Below are 19,291 nucleotides of genomic sequence, written 5' to 3'. Positions count from 1 at the left end.
GGTAAAAGATCCAAGACCATTGTATGAGGATGTGCTAAACAAACCTAAGATGCTGTTAAATCTTTAATCAGTTAGAAGCTTTTAATTGATTAATATTCACCTAACTCGTGAAGAAGGACTGAGGCTCCAAAAGCTTGTGTTGTCAAATAAACCTGTTGGACTATAACCTCGTGTTGTGTCCACCGCAGTCCAACAGTGGTACCTCCACATCAGTTGCACAAGTGTGGATTAAGTAGGAAAATACAAGATTTGTTAAGGTCTAACTGTTTAACTCATTTGAGTTTTTTGGTAAGAAATTATGAATGAGGATAATGTGGTTGATGTGTTTTAATTTTTGTTCTTGGGATATGAGTATTGCAGATAAGAGTAGCATTTATGTCCATTCTAATTTATCGTTAAGAAAGTGGTGACACACTGCCTTCTAGAACTGAGGTAGTCCACCTGATGGGGATGCACTTATAGCAGTACAGGTGATGGAGCTTCAGGATTTGACTGAGCAGCAGTGAAGAAGTTATGAAATACTTCAATGTTCAGGCCTGTGTGTGACTTGGAGAGGAAGTTACAGATGGTATATTCCTGTGCATTTGCTGCCCTTGTTCTTTCAGGTGGTAGAGTTAAAGCATTTGGAAGCTGTCATGGAGTTGTACGTTCATATGGACTTCCAAAACATTTTTGATAAAATTTTTTGTCCGATCAATAAAATTGAGGCTTATTGAATGAGCTTATTGATAGGATGTGATTAAGTAATAGGGAATAGAGCCTTGGTGAATATTTTCAGTCTGGAGGTATGTGTGCAGTGATATTGCCTATGGGTTGGTTCCACGATAACCTCATTTTTTGATATATGTTAATGACCTCGATTTTGACATGAAGGGCACGGGTTCAACCTTTACAGATGTCAAAAAACTTGTAAGTATTATGAACTGTGAGGAGGATAATGCTGGACTTCAAGAGTGCATACACAAGTTGACAGAATTGGTAGAACAAGCTGAAGGGAGGGAATCGTGAGGGGTACATTTTGGAACAAAGAGTGGCAATGTAAAATAATGGATGCAACTTTTCGGTCCTTTCATTCATGTCACTTATATAAATTGGAATGAGTTGAGGTCCGAGCATTGGTCCTTCTGGCACTTGGGCGGACTAGTGATCCAGAATTCTAGACTAATTATACTAAGATACGAGTTCAAATCCCCCCATTGCAGCTAGGAAAATTGCGTTTATTGACAATGTTTTTATCCTGTAAGTGAATAAAAGGAACTTTGTATACTCGTTACATTCTGATCTTTCAAATGTTCTCACATTGCACAAGTTTTTGATTGAAATTAATTGTCTGTTGATGCATCTTATAAGTTTTTAAAATTGGAATGTTTTGAATACTATCTTCCACTGTTTAGAAACTAGAATGTGAATAGTTATAGTAAACTTTGCATGTACATAGGCTTGTATCTTCAACTTTGAATATTAATGAATGCCACTATTACTGAATAAACCTAACTAAACAATAACCAATAGTATTTATATAGATTTAATCATACTCACAATGAATGTAGGCACAGGGAGAGAGATTGATTAGTGAAAATAGCTAAAGCTTGGCCAAATAGTTTAAAGCCTGAGTTAGAAGAGAAAAGATAAATATGCAAAGATTCCTGAATTGATGGTAGCTAAATAGAGTGATTGAATTCAGCCTGATTTATATGGTTGTCTGTTTTCTCTATCCTTTTCATTTAGATCTGAAGTAATTGTCCATGATGAACAATTAGCTGGAAATTGCACTGATGATGTTGACCAACAAAACGTCATGGCATTTAAGGTAATCCAACAAAATATAAATTTACTTGATGGATTAAGAAATGGACAAATTAATCTTGTATATTTACAGCATTCAGTTATGACAGATGTAACTTGGAGGAATTATTGGACATGGTTTCTATAAATGTATTCATTTTCAAGATGTGGGTATTGCTGGCAACGTGAGTCTTTATTGCCCATCGTCAGTAGTCCTCAAGAAAGCGATGATGAACCACGATCTTTAACCATTAAGGTCCATGTGGAGAGGACGCAGTGCCGTCAGATAGTAATTTCCAAATTTTGACCAGCAGTGATGAAGGAATATATTCCCAAATCGGGGTGTGTGTAAATTGAATGGGATCTGGGGGTGATGTTCCCAGGCATCTGCTGCTGTTCTGTTTCTCGGTGATAAAGGTCTCATATTTGGAAGGTGTACTGTTGCAGGAGCCTTGATACTTTGCAATCACTTTGCAGTTATGGTGAATGGGATGCTTTATAGTGAATTGCTTTGTTCTTGATGGAGTTGAGCTTGTTTAGTGTTTTTGAAACTGCATTCTCTCAGGTGCAGAGTATTCCATTCACGTTCCTGGCCTGTGCCTTGTGGATGGAAAAATGGGGATGCCAGAGGTGAGCAACTCACTGTGGAATATCCAGACTCTGCCTTGGGTTTGTAGCCACCTTATTTGTGTCTAGTCTGGCTATGCTTCAGATCAATGGTGATTTACTGGGGCTTTCAGCTTTTGGTAATGCCACTAAATGTTAAGGATAGGTGATTGGACAGGTTCTTGTACTTTGCTTATTGCCTGTCACTACTGTAATATGAATCTTTAGCTGCCTCTAAGGGTACACCTGTTTGGTTTCTTACTGTAGTGATAGTTTATCTTGTCAATGTAGTATTTGAATAAAATGTTTTGAGGAAAATGATAGCAAATATGGCTAGAGATGGTAATAACATGTAATGTAGATCCAATGATTACAATTTCAGCTGTTGATGAAAATGGTTTATTTTACACCATGACATCTATTTTATTAGTTCTTTTACTTTTACTTTTCTCATACACTGTCCTGAATGTTCCTACTTTCGTGTAGCTCAATTATAAACTTGTGTATTCTTCATTTGTTTCCCTTTAGCTGAAACCAGGTTACCAGTTGTGAGACTGATGTCTTTTAAGCCATTTTGAGAACTGGATAAGAGTACTTTGCTGCTCTCCATGCCTCGGCTATGAAGGCAAGCATGCCATATGCTGCCTTAATCCCTTTGGCCACCTGTGTCGCCGCTTTTAGAGAACTGTGGACCTGCACACCAAATCCGTCTGAATGTTAGTGTTTCAAAGGGTTCTGCCATTTACAATATAATTCACACCCAAATTTGATCCTACAAAATGCAACATCTTGCATTTGTCTGGATTAAACACCATCTGCCATTTCTGTGCCCAAGTCGCCAATCTATCTATGTCCTGTTGTATACTTTCACAATCGTCGACACAATCAGCAATTCCACCAATTTTCATGTCATCAGCAAACTTGCTTATCAAGCCATCCACGTTTTCCTCCAGATCATTTATATGTACTACAAACAACAAAGGACCTAAGACTGTCCCCTGTGGAGCACCAGTATTTCCAGATCTCCATTCTGAAAAACATCCTTCCACCACTACCATGGCAGTTTTCTATCCATCTATCCTGGCCACCCCAAATCCCTTGTGATTTTAGTTTTTCTACCAAACTGCCATGTGGGATTTTATCAACTGCCTTAGTAAAGTCCATATATACTACATTCCACAGCCTTTCCCTCATCAATTATGATAGAAAAATACAGCAAAGTACAGGCCCTTTGACCCATGATGTTGTGCCGAACTTTTATCCTAAACCAAAGATCTATCTAACCTTCACCCCTACCTTATGCTATCATCCATATGCCTATCTAATAGCTGCTTAAATGCCCCCAATGAGGCCGACTCCACTACCCTCTCTGGCAATGCATTCCACGCCCCTACCACTCTGAGTAAAGAATCTACCTCTGTCTCCCCTATTTCTACATCAATTCACTTTAAAACTGTGCCCCCTCATAATAGCTACCTCCACCCTAGGAAAAAGTCTCTGGCTGTTCACTGTATCTATACTTCTGATATTTTTGTGTACGTCAGTCAAGTCATCTCTGATCCTTCGTCATTCTAAAGAGAAAAGCCCTAGCTCTCGCACCCTTTCCTCGTAAGACCTTTTCTCCGTTCCAGGCAACATTCTGGTAAATCTCCTCTACACCTTTTCCAACACTTCCACATCTTGCCTGTAATGAGGCGACCAGCACTGGGCACAATACTCCCAGATGTGGCTGAACCAGGCTTTTGTATAGCTGGAGGATAACTTCACGACTCTTGAACTCAATCCCTCTATTAATGAAAACTAGCCCAGCATACGTCTTCTGAACAACTCTATCCACCTGGGTGGTGGCTTTCAAGGAACTGTGAACATGAACCCCAAGATCCCGCTACTCCTCCACACTACCAAGAATCTTTCCATTAACCCTGTATGCTGCTTTCAAGTTTGTCCTTCTAAAATAAATCACCTCACACTTTTCAGGGGTAAATTCCATCCGCCACTTCTCAGCCCAACTCTGCATCCTATCTGCATTCTATTAATGCCCCTTCGTAACCTAGAACAGCCCTCTGCACTGTGCAAAACGCGACCCACCTTCGTATCATCTGTGAACCTACTAATCCACCCTTCCACTCCTTCATCCAAATCATTTACAAAAAGCACAAATAGAAGAGAACCCAGAACTGATCCTTGGGGTACACTACTCACAACTGAGCCCTATGTTGAATATTTTCTGTCCACTATCACCCTTTATCTTTTAAGGATCAGCCAGTTCTGAATCAAATCTGCCATATTTCCTCCTATCCCATGCCTCCTTACCTTCTGCATGTGCCTACCATGGGGAACCTTGTCAGATGCCTTACTTAAATCCATGCATACCACATCCACTGCTCTACCTTCACCCATCTGTTTGGTCACCTCTTCAAAGAATCCAATAAGGTTTGTGAGGCATGATCTACCCCTCGTAAATCCATGCTATCACGAATCAAACTGTGCCTTTCCAAGTGTTCATAAATCCGATCTCTCAGAGCCCTTTCCAATAATGTGCCCACCACTGAAGTATCCTCATTGCCACTTCAAAACACCACTCAGGTTGGTGAGATATGACCTTGTCTGGACAAAACCATGCTGCCAGTCACTAATTAGTCCATTTTCCTCCAAATATGTATATATTTTGTCCCTCAGTATCTTCTCTAAGAGCTTCTTCATCACAGATGTCAAGCTCACCAGCCTATAGTTTTCTGGACTATCCCTGCATCCTTTCTTTATCAAGGGAACAACATTTGCTAATCTCCAGTCCTCTGGAACTTCACCTGTGCTCAATGTGGATGTGAAGATCTCTGCTAATGTACCAGCTATTTCCTCCCTTGCCTATCTGAGCAACTTGGGGTAGATCCCGTCTGGTCCTGGGGACTTGTCTATCTTAATGCAATTTAGGATTCCCAAAACTTCCTATTTCAATATGTTAACATTTTCTAAAATATTCACACACATCCCTGATCTCCAACATTAGTCATGTCCTTCTCCTTGAAGAAAACCGATACAAAGTACTCATTCAGGATCTCCCCCCACTTCCTGTGGCTCGATGTATAACTTCCCACCTTCGTCCTTGAGTGGGCCTACTCTTTCCATTGTTACCCTCTTTCTCCTAACACATGCATGTAAAGCATTGGGTCTCTCTTTGAACCTGTTGGCTAAAGACATTTCATGACTCCTTTTTGCCTTCCTAATTGTGCATTTAAATTCCTTGCTAATTTCTCTGTTCTCCTCCAGGACTTCATCAGTTTGTAGCTGCCTAAACTTGTCGTATGCTTCCCTTTTACTTTTGATTAACCTTGAAATTTCCCTTGCCATCTATGGTTGTTGAATCCTGCCATTCCTGTCCTTTAGTTTTGCAGGGGTATGCATGTCCTGTATTTTGTCAATTAGTCTTTAAAAGGTGCCAGAGGTAGACTACATATCTGCTCCTCTGTCTCCCGTGGACTGTTGGGAGGTCTTTCGAAACTCCCAAAACTCTAATTTCACTCTTCCTATTCCTGAGCTCCACCCATAATGCCTCACTGCAAGATCCCTCCAATGTGTCCTCCCTCAACACAGCTGTGATGTGATCTCTAATCAGCAGTGCAACTCCCCCACCCCTTTTGTTTCCCTTTCTGTCCTATCTAAAACAGCGAAATACAGGAATGTTAAGCTGCCAGTGCTGTCCTTCCTTTAACCAATTTCTGTAGTGGCAGTAACATCAGAATACCGTGCAGTAAACCATACTTGTAGTTCATCTGACTTACCTGCTATACTACTTGCATTGAATTAAAGGCATTCCAGTTCCTCTGAGCCCCGTGACTTCCCTCTGCTTGCTTTTACTCTGTGCTGTGCATATCGCTGTCACACTTTTGTACCCAGGCCCTGCACTTACTGGCCTACTATTTCCATTCCCAACCCACTGCCATACTAGTTTAAATGCTCCCAAAGAGCTCTGGCAAACCTCCCACCTGGGATATTGGTGCTCCTCCAGTTCAGGTGCAACCCGACCTTGCTATACAGATCCCAACTTCCTCAAAAGACATCCCAATGATACATATATCTAAAGCCCTCCCTCCTACACCATCTCTGTAGCCACATGTTCAACTGCGCTCTTGTTCTGTTCCTTGCCTCACTAATCCGTGGCAGAGGTAGTAATCTTGAGAATATTACTCGGGTAGTCCTGCGTTTTAGCTCCCTACCTAACTCCCTGAATTGTTTTCTCAGGACCTGTTCATTCTTCCAGTGTGGAAAATGACTTCTGGCTCTTTTCCTTCCCACTTCAGGATGTCCTGTACCTCCTCAGAGACATCAAGAACCCTTGCACCAGGGAGGCAACAAACCATCCTAGAGTCTCATTCACGGTCACAGAAATGCCTGTCTGTGCCCCTGACTATCAAGTCACCTGCTACTATCGCTTGCCTAGACTTTGCCATACCCTGCTGTATAGCAAAACCAGGTGTGGTGCTACAGGCCTGGCTCCTGGATTACTGTCTCCTGAGAAGCTATGCCCCCGACGATATCTAAAACGGTATACCTGTTTGAAAGAGGAATAGCTGCAGGAGACTCCTGAACTACCTACCTGCCTCTCCTGGTGGTCACCCACCTATCTGTGGTGTGAGCACCTCCCTAAAGCTATAATCTATTATTCTTCTGCCCCTGAGTGCACCGCAGTGTGTCCAACTGCTTCTCCAATCAAACACTTTGGTCTATGAGGAGCTGCAGCTGGTCACACTTCCTGCAGATATAGTTGTCAGAGCCACTAGACTGCTCCCTGATTTCCCACATCTGATAGGAGGAGCATACCACCACCCTAAATGCCATCTCTGCCCTTTTACACTTTTAAAAAAAGAACTTTTACCTTGCCTTAACACAATGCAGTGCTTTTATGTTTGGTTAGAGGAGGTGGAAGAGGGTGGGGAAACACTAACATAGTGTTTCAGGTTTAACCACTATGGTTGAAAATGGTTGGCTGTGCTTGCAGCAAATCATATAGGACAGGACATAGTGGGTATGGGGAAAGGGAACAAAGAAGAGGATGTTCACATTCTGAAATTGTTAAGCTCAATGTTGAACCCTGAAGGCTGTAAGGGATCTAGCTGAAAGATGAGGTATTGCTCCTCCTGTTTACGTTGAGCCTTGCTGGAGAATTGCAATGGGCCTGAAAGACACATGTTGGCATGGGAACATAGTGGTGAATTGAAGTGGCAGGCAGCTGGAAGCTCAGAGCCATTTTTATGGACAGAGATTAGGTACTCAGCAAAACAATCACTCGGTCTGCATTTCATCACCACCCAGCATAGAGGAGCCTGTATTGTAGGCAGCGACCACAGTCGGACTAGACTGAATGAAGTGCAGGTAAATAGCTGCTTTAACTGGGTGGTGTATCTGGGGCCTTGGGTTATGAGGGGGGAAAAGTAAACAGACAAATGTAGCACCTTCTGTGATAGCATGATAAGGTGCAGTGATTCTGTAGAGAAGTGTTGGGTTTTGAGAATCGGATCAGAGTGTCCCAGAGGGAAAAGACCCTTCGGAATGCTAACGTGGGAATGGTGGAGGATTTGTGGTGTTGGTGGAAATAGTGGTTTATGATCTTTGAATGCTAGTGGGGTGGAAATTGAGAACCAGAAGTATTGTATTGTTATGATGACAAGAGAGGGAAGGGATGAGGGCAGAAGTGTGGGAAATGGTCAGGGATGGCCGAGGACACACTCAGTTACGGTGGAGGGGAGTCCTCATTTAAGGAAAACAGACATTTCTGACAGAGAATTTAAAAGCTGACTTTTTTTGGCACCGGCTGTCCTAACACATCAATATCATCTTTCTAAATTGCCATTGAATACTTCTTTCAGAATGTGCTTTGTCTGGTTCCTCACCTCCAACTTCACTGCCAAGAATTGAAAATCCTAATGGCTTGGCTGTCAGGATCAACAACGCACTCAAGCATCTAACCACAGTAAGATGGCAAGCCATGGAAAGGCCCATTAGAGTAGACTTGAACTGTCCATGTCCACCACCTCTCTCCTCCACCTGGCCAAGATCGTCCTTGCTTTGACTGGCTTCTCCTTTAACCTGAAGAAAGTGAGAGGGGTTAAAGGTGTGTCTATGGGTGCCAGCAATGCCTCAGCTATGCCTGTTACTTTTGTGGATTACAGGGAACATTCCTTGTTGCAGCCATACTCTGGTCCCTCCCCACAACTCTTCGTCCGGTGTATTGATGATGATCGGTGTTACTTCCCTCTTTTTGCCTGGAATTGGAAAAATGTATCAATTTTTCTTCCACCCAGCTTTTATCTTGCCTGATTCATTTCTGATTCCTCCCCTCCCATCCTCGACGTCCTGTTTCCACTTCTGGGGGTACACTGTTGACCATATCCCTATTTCTCAGACTCCATTGCACCTGTTCTGATGATGCCACCTTGGGAAATGTCTGCCATTTTCTACAGCCAAGGATTCCCCACTACCCTGGTTGACAGGGACTTCAGATGCATCTGACCTACTTCCTGCTGTTGTGCACACACTGCCACCTTTCCCTTCCGCAACAGCAATAGGGTACCCCAATCCTCACATTCCACCCTATCAGTCTCCACGTCCCCGAAGGATTGTAAGCCACCATTTCAGTCATCTTCAGTGGGATGCCATCACCAGACACATTTCCCTTTCATCCCGAGTCAGCATTCCACATGGACCATTCCCTCTGAGACTCACACTGATTCACTCCTCTTCCAATTGCAACACCTCTCCACATCCCAACAGTGCCTTCTCATGCAATTATAGAAGTTGCAACACTTGCTTCCCAGACATGCCTAAAGTGAACCAGCAATTTACCTGCAATTCATTCAATCTAGCTGCTATCAATGCAGTCTACTGTACATTGTGAAGATGGAACACAGACTGCGTGACCAACACCAATACTCTGTCCATCATAGTGAGCCTAAGCTTCTAGTTGCCTGCCACTTCAACGCCATGAACCATACCAACGTTCTGTCTCAGGCCTACTGCGGTGCTCAAGTGAGGCTCAACACAATCTCGAGGAGCAACATTTCATTTTCTAGCTAGGTACCTTATAGCCTTGAGGACTCAACATTGAGTTTAACAGTTTCAGAACATGAGCACCCTCGTCCTTGTTTGTTCCCTTCCCCTATACTCCTAGTTCCTGTTCTCTCAAGACTGATCCCAGCACATCCAACAAATTTTCAACGATTTACATTCTCATCAGCACCCTAGCCAGCAATTTTCTGTCTTGCAACTTATCAGAAATCACTTTTTGTTTACTTACCCTTTTTCACTCTCTCTCACCATCTGGGTACCGTCTCCTTGTACTCTAATAGCCCGTCCAAAGCCCGCAACCTCATCATCAGCATAAAAACCACCCTCTTCCAGCTGTTTCAGAGATAGTAGGAACTGCAGATGCTGGAGAATCTGAGATAACAAGGTGTAGAGCTGGATGAATGCAGCAGGCCGAGCAGGAAGGCTGACGTTACGGGCCTAGACCTCCCTCCTGAAAATGGAAAAGGGTCTAGGCCCAAAACATCAGTCGTCCTGCTCCTCTGATGCTGCTTGGCCTGCCGTGTTCATGCAGCTCTACACCTTGTTATCTCTTCCAGCTGTCTTCATTTCTAACAAGTGGGTCACTGGATTTGAAATGCTAACTTAGCTTTTCTCTCTACAGATACTGCCAAATCTGGGTTTCTCCAGTGCTTTCTGGGTTTTTTTGTTTCAGATTTCCAGCGTCCGCAGTTCTTTATTTTTATCTTGAAGTCTAGCTGTGGCAAGCTCACTCTTTTTCCAGGCCAGATCTTGTTCCCACAATTGCAGTGAAGTTTTTCTTTGTAAAACTCCATATCCATTTGAGATCTAAACAGAAATTAGACTATTCAAACATTACCATTCTGTATTCCCATTTAAATCTCAAATGTAAACTTTGTGCAAAAGTATAGTACTATTTAAATGGATACTGGATCAAACTTTTGGTATTGTCTTCCTTACCAATGTCAACAAAGAGACTTAAGTTTCAGGTACAGACATCAATAAATTGCCACAAACAAACGCAGAAAATGATCAAGAAAGCTAGCGGAATGCTTTCCTTTATATCTGGAGGACTGGAGTATAAAGACACAGAAATTATGCTGCAGCTATACAAAACCTTGGTTAGACCCAACTTGGAGTACTGTGAGCAGATCTGGGCACCACACCTCAGGACGAATATATTAGCCTTGGAGGGAGTACCTGGACTTGAGGGCAGAAGTTGTGAAAAGTGATTATACAAATTAGGCCTTTATTGTGTTAGAATTTACAAGGTTAAGGGGTGCTCAAGATATTTACAAGAAAAGACTGGGTGAATAAGGATAAACTATTTCCATTGGCTGGAGATTCAATAACTAGGGGACACAGTCCAAAAATAAAGGGCCAGACCTTTCATGAAAGATTTGCAGCATCAGATGAACAAGAAAGTCGCTGTTTTGGGTCAGGACTGATGAACGTTCCCAACCCGACTGTTGCTCTGTTCCTCTGTTGCTGCCTGACCTGCTGTGTTCCTCCAACTCCACACTCTGTTGACTCTGATTTCAGCATCTGCATTTCTTGCTATCTCATTCAGGAAAGATGTTAGGAAGCACTTCTACATACAAAGGATGGTATAAGTTTCGACCGGATTAGTTGTTATTTTTAAATCCGAGACAGATAAATTTTGGTTAAACAAAGGTATAAAAGATATGGCCAAAGGCGGGTAAAAGGGTTCCCCATTTTATGAATGTGTGACATATGAATGCCCATTCTTGTGAACATGAATCTCATATAGGTGTAAACTAATATTAAAGATTCAACATGTGACCATTTCCTTGTAGTTACAAACGGCTATTTAATATTTACCTGCATTGTGTTCTGACTGTACAAAGTGACTTGCAAACAGACTCAAGAACATAACCTATTTGTAGTGCAGGGGCTGCCTGTACATGGAGTCAGCCTGAGATCAGTCAGTCATGATCTGATTGACTGGCAAAACAGCCTTGAGTGGCTGAATGATGTACTCCTGTTCCTATGACTGTCCAGGCCACCTTCCGATATGTAGGTAGGTTTTTGATAAATCTTGCACTTTAGTTTGGAAGTGGCGCTATTGTGGTGAATGGTTTGGGTTACATGATAGTAAGTGCTCACTCAAGACAGAATGTCTTGTGCACAGCCTTCCAAATATGTAGATGATTTTATTGCACTTGATTGTCTTAAAATGTTCCACAGATTGACTTGCTTCTGAGTTGAATTTTTGTTGGAAAGCACAGCAACCATTCGGCACCAAATAGTGTCCCAGAAATAGTAATGAGAATCAACCGTGTATTCAGATGCATTCAGGATATTGGCAACTCTGACAGAGCCCCATTTATTGTTAATTTCTAGTCGATCTGAATAGATTTCATACGTCTTTTCCTGGAACAGAAAGCTGGGTTTTTGTGTTAAAGCTCGTCATCGGTTGACTTAAATGTTAGCTGCCACTTGCTAGCCCAAGCTTGCTGTGTCAAAGACATAAACAAAGACTATCATTCAATGCTGATTTTCTGTGAAGAGCAACCAGTGTTGGCTGCTGAATTCCTGTGGCTATGGATAATGTGCATTAGCAATTGTGCTGTGTTGTGTTAATAATTGCTCTTAAATATAAATGAAGCTGTTATATCATCTATATATTGGTTAACCTGTGTTACAAAAGCATTTGCTAAATGGTTAACCAAATGATTAGTAAAATTACATGTTTCAAATTGGTTTTAGTGGCTTTGATGTTACATTTCTGTCAGATAATCTGTCCTGAGGATAATGTTGTACTGCTTCTAATGAACCAGTATTAATGCAACAGCCTTCCAAGTTGGAAATTGAAACAATTTAAATCAACACTTAGACCCTTGCCTTAGCTCTATGTAAATATCAATTTTGTAAAGAGCATCATGAGTACTAAAACACCAAACAACTTATGCAACTAATGGAGCAATTTTTTAAAAAATATAGGATGAGGCAAAGTTCAGTGGCACTCAAGGGAAACAATGGAACGTGAAACAGCTTGGACTTTCACAACAGCTACAATATTTTGGGAAAAGTATGTGTGCCAAGAATCAAGAGGAAATTGATTTGAAGGAACAACATAATGACAAACCAGAGCATATGGAAACTGAAATAAGAACACAGTACAATCAACAGGTGGAAATATTTGGAGAGGAACCTACCCAGTATGCTGGGGGAGATCCCACTTTGAGGGCCCTGGATGAAGTTACTCTTACAGATGTATTACACGAGAATGAAGGGCAAAAGAGTGAATCTAGTCAAGTTATACATCTTCTAAAGAAACAATATGAAGATCGCGTGCAGGAAGAAATTGCAAAGGTAAACACTAAAGTTTAGCAAGAATATAGCACGACGCAAAAGATTTAGCAAAATTAGTGGTTTGACATGAGTTGGAGAGGTTGGTTTTAAAGTTCCCTCTGCTAGCTATCTGCACTATATTTTTCTCTTGCCTTATAATTTACTCACTACAGCGCCTAAGTCTAAAATGACAGTTAGCAGTAGCTGATACTTCGCTGTTTTTGACTCTGAGAATGTCAAAAATGATTTCTCAAAAATAGAAATGTTAAAATAATTTGATCTATGATGTATGACTGTGTATGCTTTTTAAATAGGTATTTTAGTCCAATACAGTTTCATTTGTTTTGTAGGTAATCGTACACATGTCTGTACGGTTTGCTCAAAAGTCAGAGATGGCTAGGATGACAAGGGACCTGCAAGAAAAGCCTAATCCATGTCAAATAAGTGGAGAATTGGAGAATGAAGTGGAGCAGAGGTTGAGTACTATGAAGCAAGATCTCCAGGTTCAATTTGATGCAGACAGAAAAAGATTAGAAAATCTGTTTTCAGAAGAAAAAGAGAAACTTCAGAATTCCTTGAAACAGAAGGATGCTGAAATTCAAGCTATGCAAAGACGATTGGAGAATTACAAGACAGAATATAAATTGGAAAATGATGGTATAGTTACAGATGTGCCTTTGCAGGAAGAAGTGTTGAAAGCTAACCAGCAATTGTTCAAAGATTCTTATGTTCAAGAACATTCAAGTCTGAATTTGAAGGAAACTAGTAATGAAAGTAAAGTAGAAACTACTGAATTGGAGATGCATGAAGTTGTACAGGTGAGTTTCCACTTCTGTGGAATAAATAATGAAAACCTTGCAGCAGTTCCTTTCTAGTACTTACATGTATGTGACAGCACAGGTCAGATCAGATCTAGTACCTATCAAATAACTTAATCTCATATTCAAAATATCATACCAGACGTTGTATCATGTTCAATTTTTGGATCATGTTTTCCAGTACGTTGCCAGGCTGATAATGAAACCATGTGTCTGTGTGAAAATATGAATAGATTAACATCTTACATGATTTGTTGATGCATTTGATGTTGTTACGTTTTCATGAATTAGGCACTTTTTCTTTTATACATTAGCAGGACGTAGGCATCACTGGATGACCATTTATTGTATGCCCCTAGTTAACCTTGAGAGGTGGTGGCAAGCTGCTTTCTTAACTGCTGCAGTCAATCTGCAGTGAATGGACCCACAATGCCATTAGGGTGACAATTCCAGGATACCGTCCAGTGACAGTTAAGGAATGGCAATATATTTCCATGTAAGGATGATTGGCTGGGAAGGAAAATTGACGGTGGTGGTGTTCCCATGTATTTGCTGCCCTTTTCATTCTAGATGGAAGTGGTCATGGGTTTGGAAGGTGCTGTCTGAGGATCTTTAGTGAAATTCTGCAGTGCACCTTGTAGATAGAACATGCTACTACTGAGTGTCTGTGGTAGAACGACTGGATGTTTGTGGATGTAGTGGCAATCAAGCGGGCTGCTTTATCCTGGATGGTGTCAGGCTTCCTGAATGTTGTTGGGGTTGCACCAATACAGGCAAGTGGTGAGTATTACTTCTCCTCACCTGTGCCTTGTAGATAGTGGGCAGCCTTGGAAGAGTCACTCACCACAGTATTCTTAGCTTGGCACCTGCTCTTGTAGCCTCTGTATTTTTATGGTAACTCTAGTTGAATTTCTGGTCAATGGTAACCCCCAGGATGCCGATAGTGAGATATTCAGTAATGGTAACACCATTGCATGTCAAGAGGCGGTTGTTAGATTGCCTTTTATTGGTGATAGTTACAGCCTGGCATTTGTGTGGCTATTTGTGTTTCTTGCCACTTGTCAGCTCAAGCCAGAATATTGTTCAGATCTTGTTGCATTTGAACGTGGACTGCTTTAGTATCTAAGGAGTTGCGAATGGCGCTGAACACTCTGCAATCATCAGTGAACATCCCCACTTCTGATCTTATGGAGGGGAGATCACTGCTGAAGCAGCTGAAAATGTTTGGGCCTAGGGCGGTATCCTGAGGAACTCCTGCAGAGATGTCCTGAAACTGAGATGACTGACCTCCAACAACCATGACTGTCTTCCTATCTGCCAGGTATTATTCCAACCAGTGGAGTATTTGCCTTGTGATCCCCATTGATTCCAGTTGTGCTAGGGTTCCTTGGTACCACACGTGTTTGAATGCAGCCTTGATGTCAAGGGCTATCACTCTCACCTCACCTCTGGAATTCAGCTCTTTTGTCCATGTTTGAACCAAGGTTGTAATGAGGTCAGGAGCTGAGTAGCCCTGGTGGATCCCAAACTGGGTAACACTGTGTGGTTTATTGTCAATTGGGTGTTGCTGTTAGCATTGTTGATGTTACTTTCCATCAGATTACTGATGATTGAAAGTAGACTGATGGGACTGTTATTGGCCGGGTTGGATTTAATTGTCCACCACAATTCACAACTGGATGTGGCAGGACTACAGAGCTTAGATTTGACCTGATGGTTGTGGGATCGCTTAACTCTTGTTTTACTTGCTGCTTACGTTGTTTGGCATGCAAGTAGTTTGATAGCTTCATGGGATTGACACCTCATTTTTAGGTATGCCTGGTGCTGCTCCAGCCACGCACACTTCTGCTTTCTTCAGTAAAGCAAAGTTGGTCCTCTGGTTTATTAGTAATAGTTGAGTTGGGGTTATGCCTGGCCATGAATTTACAGCTTGTAAACTCCATTGCCCTCATGGATACCCAGTCTTGAGTTGCTAGAGCTGTTTGAAGTCTGTGCCATTTACCACAGTGGTTGTGCCACATGACATGTTGGAGGTTATTCTTAATGTGAAGGCAGGACTTTGTCTCCACAAGGACTATGCAGTGGTCACACTTACCAATATGGTCATGGACAGATGCATCTGCAGCCAACATGTTTTTCCCTCTTGTTAATTCCTTCTTCACCTGCTGCAGACCCAGTCTAGCAGCTGTGTTCTTTAGGACCTGACCAGCTCAACCAGTAGTACAGCTCCTGCGCCACTCTTGGTTGTGGATGTTGAAATTCCCCACCCAGAATACTTTTTACCACCCTCAGTGCCCCCTCCCAAGTGTTCCTCAAAATGGAAGAATACTGATTCATTAGCTGAGGGAGAACAGTTTCTTTGCTTATGTTTAACCTGAAACCATGAGACTCCATGGGGTTTGGACTGAATGTTGAACGCTCTCAGGGTGACTCCCTCCCTCTCATTTACGACTGTGCTACTACCTCTGCTGGGCCTGCCCTTTCCGATGGGACAAGACATATCCAGGGATGGTGATGGCCGTGTCTGGGGACATAGTCTGTGAGGTATGATTCCTTGAGAATGACTACATCAGGCTGTTGCTTGACTTCTGAGACTGTTCTCTCAATTTTGGCTTTGGCTCCAAGTTGTTAGGAAGAAGGACTTTGCAGGGTTGACAGGGCTATTTCTACAATTGTGTTTTCGGGTTGTGAGCTCACGCCAGGTGATCCGTCCAGTTTCATTTCTTTAAGACTTTGTCGCAATTGGTACAACTGATTGGCTGGCTAGATCATTTCGGAGGGCAGTCGAGAGTCAATCCCTAGCCAGACCAAGTGAGGATGACAGATTTCCTTCCTTGAAGGACATTAGTGAACCTAACCTAACCTGACATTAGTGACTTCAATCAGTTCTTTTAATAAGATTCATATATTTTTATTCCATAAGCAACGTGTCCTTATGACTATGGAAAACCCATTATCTATTCACTACATATAGGAACACACGAGCAAGACTGATCATTGAGCCACCCAAGCATATTCTGCAATTCTAGGTCAGGGCTGATCATCTATTTCATTGCCATATTTCTGCAGTATCCCCGTGTCTGTTGGTGCCATTAACACCAAAAATCTTTCAAAATCTGTCTTGACCCCCCTTAATTATTGAGCTTCAACAGCCCTCTGAGGTAGAGAATTCCAAGAATTCACCCCCACCTGACTGAAAAGTTCCTCCTCATCTCAAGTCATAAATCCATGATAACTCTGTACAATCAGACAATTATATTCTAAATATTGTCATTTCATCCTGAACAATAGATTCTGGTAATTTTCCTAATAATGATATTGGGCTAACAGGTTAGTAGTTCCCTGTTATCTCTTTCCTCCTCTGTTTTTTTCAACAGTAGCCATGCATTTCCAAACTTCAGGCACTGTTGCAGAATTAACATAATTTTTAATGATGGTCACCAGTGCATCTAGTATTCCTATAGTACTGTCAACAATCTCAGGTAAAAGTCATCAGATCCCAGAGATTTGTCAACTTTCAGTTCTATTAATTTCTCCAATTCCAGTTTTTGTTTACTAGTACAAATTTCTTTCAATTCCATGCTCTCATTAGACCCTTGAATGTTAATTATTTCAGGGAGACTTTTTGTGTCTTCCTCTGAAGACAGATTAAAAAGTACTCTCTTGGAAGGAAATTTTCTGCACTTTGTCTAGCTGTTAAATTTCCTGTCTCTGCCAGTAGTGGACCTACAGTTCTGTTTGCTAAGCTTTTACTTTTTACATACCTGTAGAAATTTGTACCATCCAGTTTTAAGTTTCTCCTTATTTTGCATACAAATTCTATTCTCTTATTTAATTTCTTGATAGTTGCTTGCAGAATTCCACTGCTGTCTATTTTCAGAAAGCATTGATCATAACATCAGGAGCAGAAATAGGTCATTGACCCCATCAAGTTTTCTCATCATTCAGTGAAGTTATGGAAAATCTGATAATCCTTAACTCCACTTTTCTACCTTTTTTTTTAAGTAACCCTTGATTCCCTAAATGATCTAAAAATCTGTCTCAGCTTACATGGACTTAATAAATAGCTAAATTTGCATCTGCACTAAAAAAATTCCACTGATTTGTTACCCTCTGAGTGGAAAAAAAATCTTCCTCATCTCTGTCCTAAATGGACAAATCACATATTCTGTGATTATGCCCTCAGGTCAGAGATTTTCCCACAACGGGATTAAAACCCCTCTGCGTCTAATCAGCTACGCCACTTAAGAATCTTGTATGCTTCCAAAAGATCACCTCCCATTCTTCTAAACTCCAATGAGTGCAAGCCCAAACTACTCATTAGGAAATCAGCACCCTTTATAGGAAAATCCTTCTATATCAGAGACCAATCTACAGAACCCTCTGTGGACTCCCTCCAATATTGGTATTTCTTTACTTAGATAAAATCCAAAACTTCATAGTATTCCAAGTGTAGTTAAAGGGGCCATCTTGCCATGCAGTGGTAGTCCAGAGGGACCTGGGTTCAAGTCGCACTTGATCCAGAGGTGTGTAATAACAGCTCTGAATGAATTGATGAGGAAAATAAATTGAAAAATTCACTCTGGATCACCTTGGTGTATAGGAGCACTCTCCCAACCTGCCTCCTCTATAGCAGTTTGTTTGTTATTAATTTAATCACTTTAGTATCTACAATTTACACTTGACAAATCCCCACTGTCAACATTTATCATAATTTCTCCCCTTTTTATTATACACTGGTATTATTCTTGTACCTAACGATGTTTTAAAAAGACAAAGAAAGAAATGAAAAAGTAGCTGGCTTAACTTTGTGTTTCTCTTTAAGAGATGATGATGTAACACTTTTTGTGGTATTGACAACCATTATTTCTAGAACACAGAGCACTGAAAAGTACAGCACAATACAGGCCCTTCAGCCCACGATGTTGTGCCGTGGAATAATCCTAATCCAAAAGTAAAATAACCTAGCCTACAATTCCCCTCAATTCACTGCTGTCCATGTGCATGTCCAGCAGTCGCTTAAGTGTCATTAATGACTCTGCTTCCACGACTACCACTGGCAAAGTATTCCAAGCACTCACAACTCTCTGGGTGAAGAACCTCCCTCTGACGTCTCCTCTACACCTTCCTCCTCACACCTTAAAACTTTCCCCTCGTGGCAGTCAGTCCTGCCCTGGGGAAAAGTCTCTGGCTATCGACTCTATCCATGCCTCTCATTACCTTGTACACCTCGATCAGGTCACCTCTCTTCCTCCTTCTCTCCCGAGAGAAATGTCCGAGCTCAGTCAAGCTCTCCTCTAAGACAAGCCCTCCAGTCCAGGCAGCATCCTGGTAAACCTCCTTTGCACCCTCTCCAAAGCCTCCATATCTTTCCTATAATAGAGCGACCAGAACTGGACACACTATTCCAAGTGTGGTCTCACCAGGGATTTGTAGAGCTGCAGCATAACCTTGCGGCTCTTAAACTCGATCCCCCGTTAATGAAAGCCAAAACACCCTATGCTTTCTAAAAACCTTATCCACTTGCGTGGCAACTTTGAGGGAGCTATGCACTTGAACACCAAGATCCCGCTGTTCCTCCACACTGCTGAGAATCCTGCCTTTAATCCTATATTCAGCATTTAAGTTCGACCTTCCAAAATGCATCACTTCGCATTTATCCAGGTTGATTCTGATTGAAATAATCATGAGCAAAAACCATCATTAACCTCAAATTAAAAGGGCCA

General features: G+C 41.7%; 1 protein-coding gene across 5 annotated transcripts in view; it reads left to right on the top strand.

The window, feature by feature from the left end:
* akap9 (A kinase (PRKA) anchor protein 9) overlaps positions 1–19,291 on the top strand; it is a 245,974-nt gene that overhangs the window by 86,330 nt on the left and 140,353 nt on the right. For all 5 annotated transcript variants that reach the window (XM_048559679.2, XM_048559688.2, XM_048559659.2 and 2 more), the window contains 3 exons: positions 1,729–1,810; positions 12,397–12,768; positions 13,098–13,565. In XM_048559679.2, the coding sequence (XP_048415636.2) occupies positions 1,729–1,810; positions 12,397–12,768; positions 13,098–13,565 (922 nt within the window). The remainder of the gene's footprint in view (positions 1–1,728; positions 1,811–12,396; positions 12,769–13,097; positions 13,566–19,291) is intronic.

Source organism: Stegostoma tigrinum, chromosome 2 (genome assembly GCF_030684315.1).
Source record: "Stegostoma tigrinum isolate sSteTig4 chromosome 2, sSteTig4.hap1, whole genome shotgun sequence".
Classification (NCBI taxonomy): Eukaryota; Metazoa; Chordata; class Chondrichthyes; order Orectolobiformes; family Stegostomatidae; genus Stegostoma; species Stegostoma tigrinum.
The sequence above is the reverse complement of the archived record's forward strand: the minus strand, read 5'-3'. Positions and strand labels throughout refer to the sequence as shown.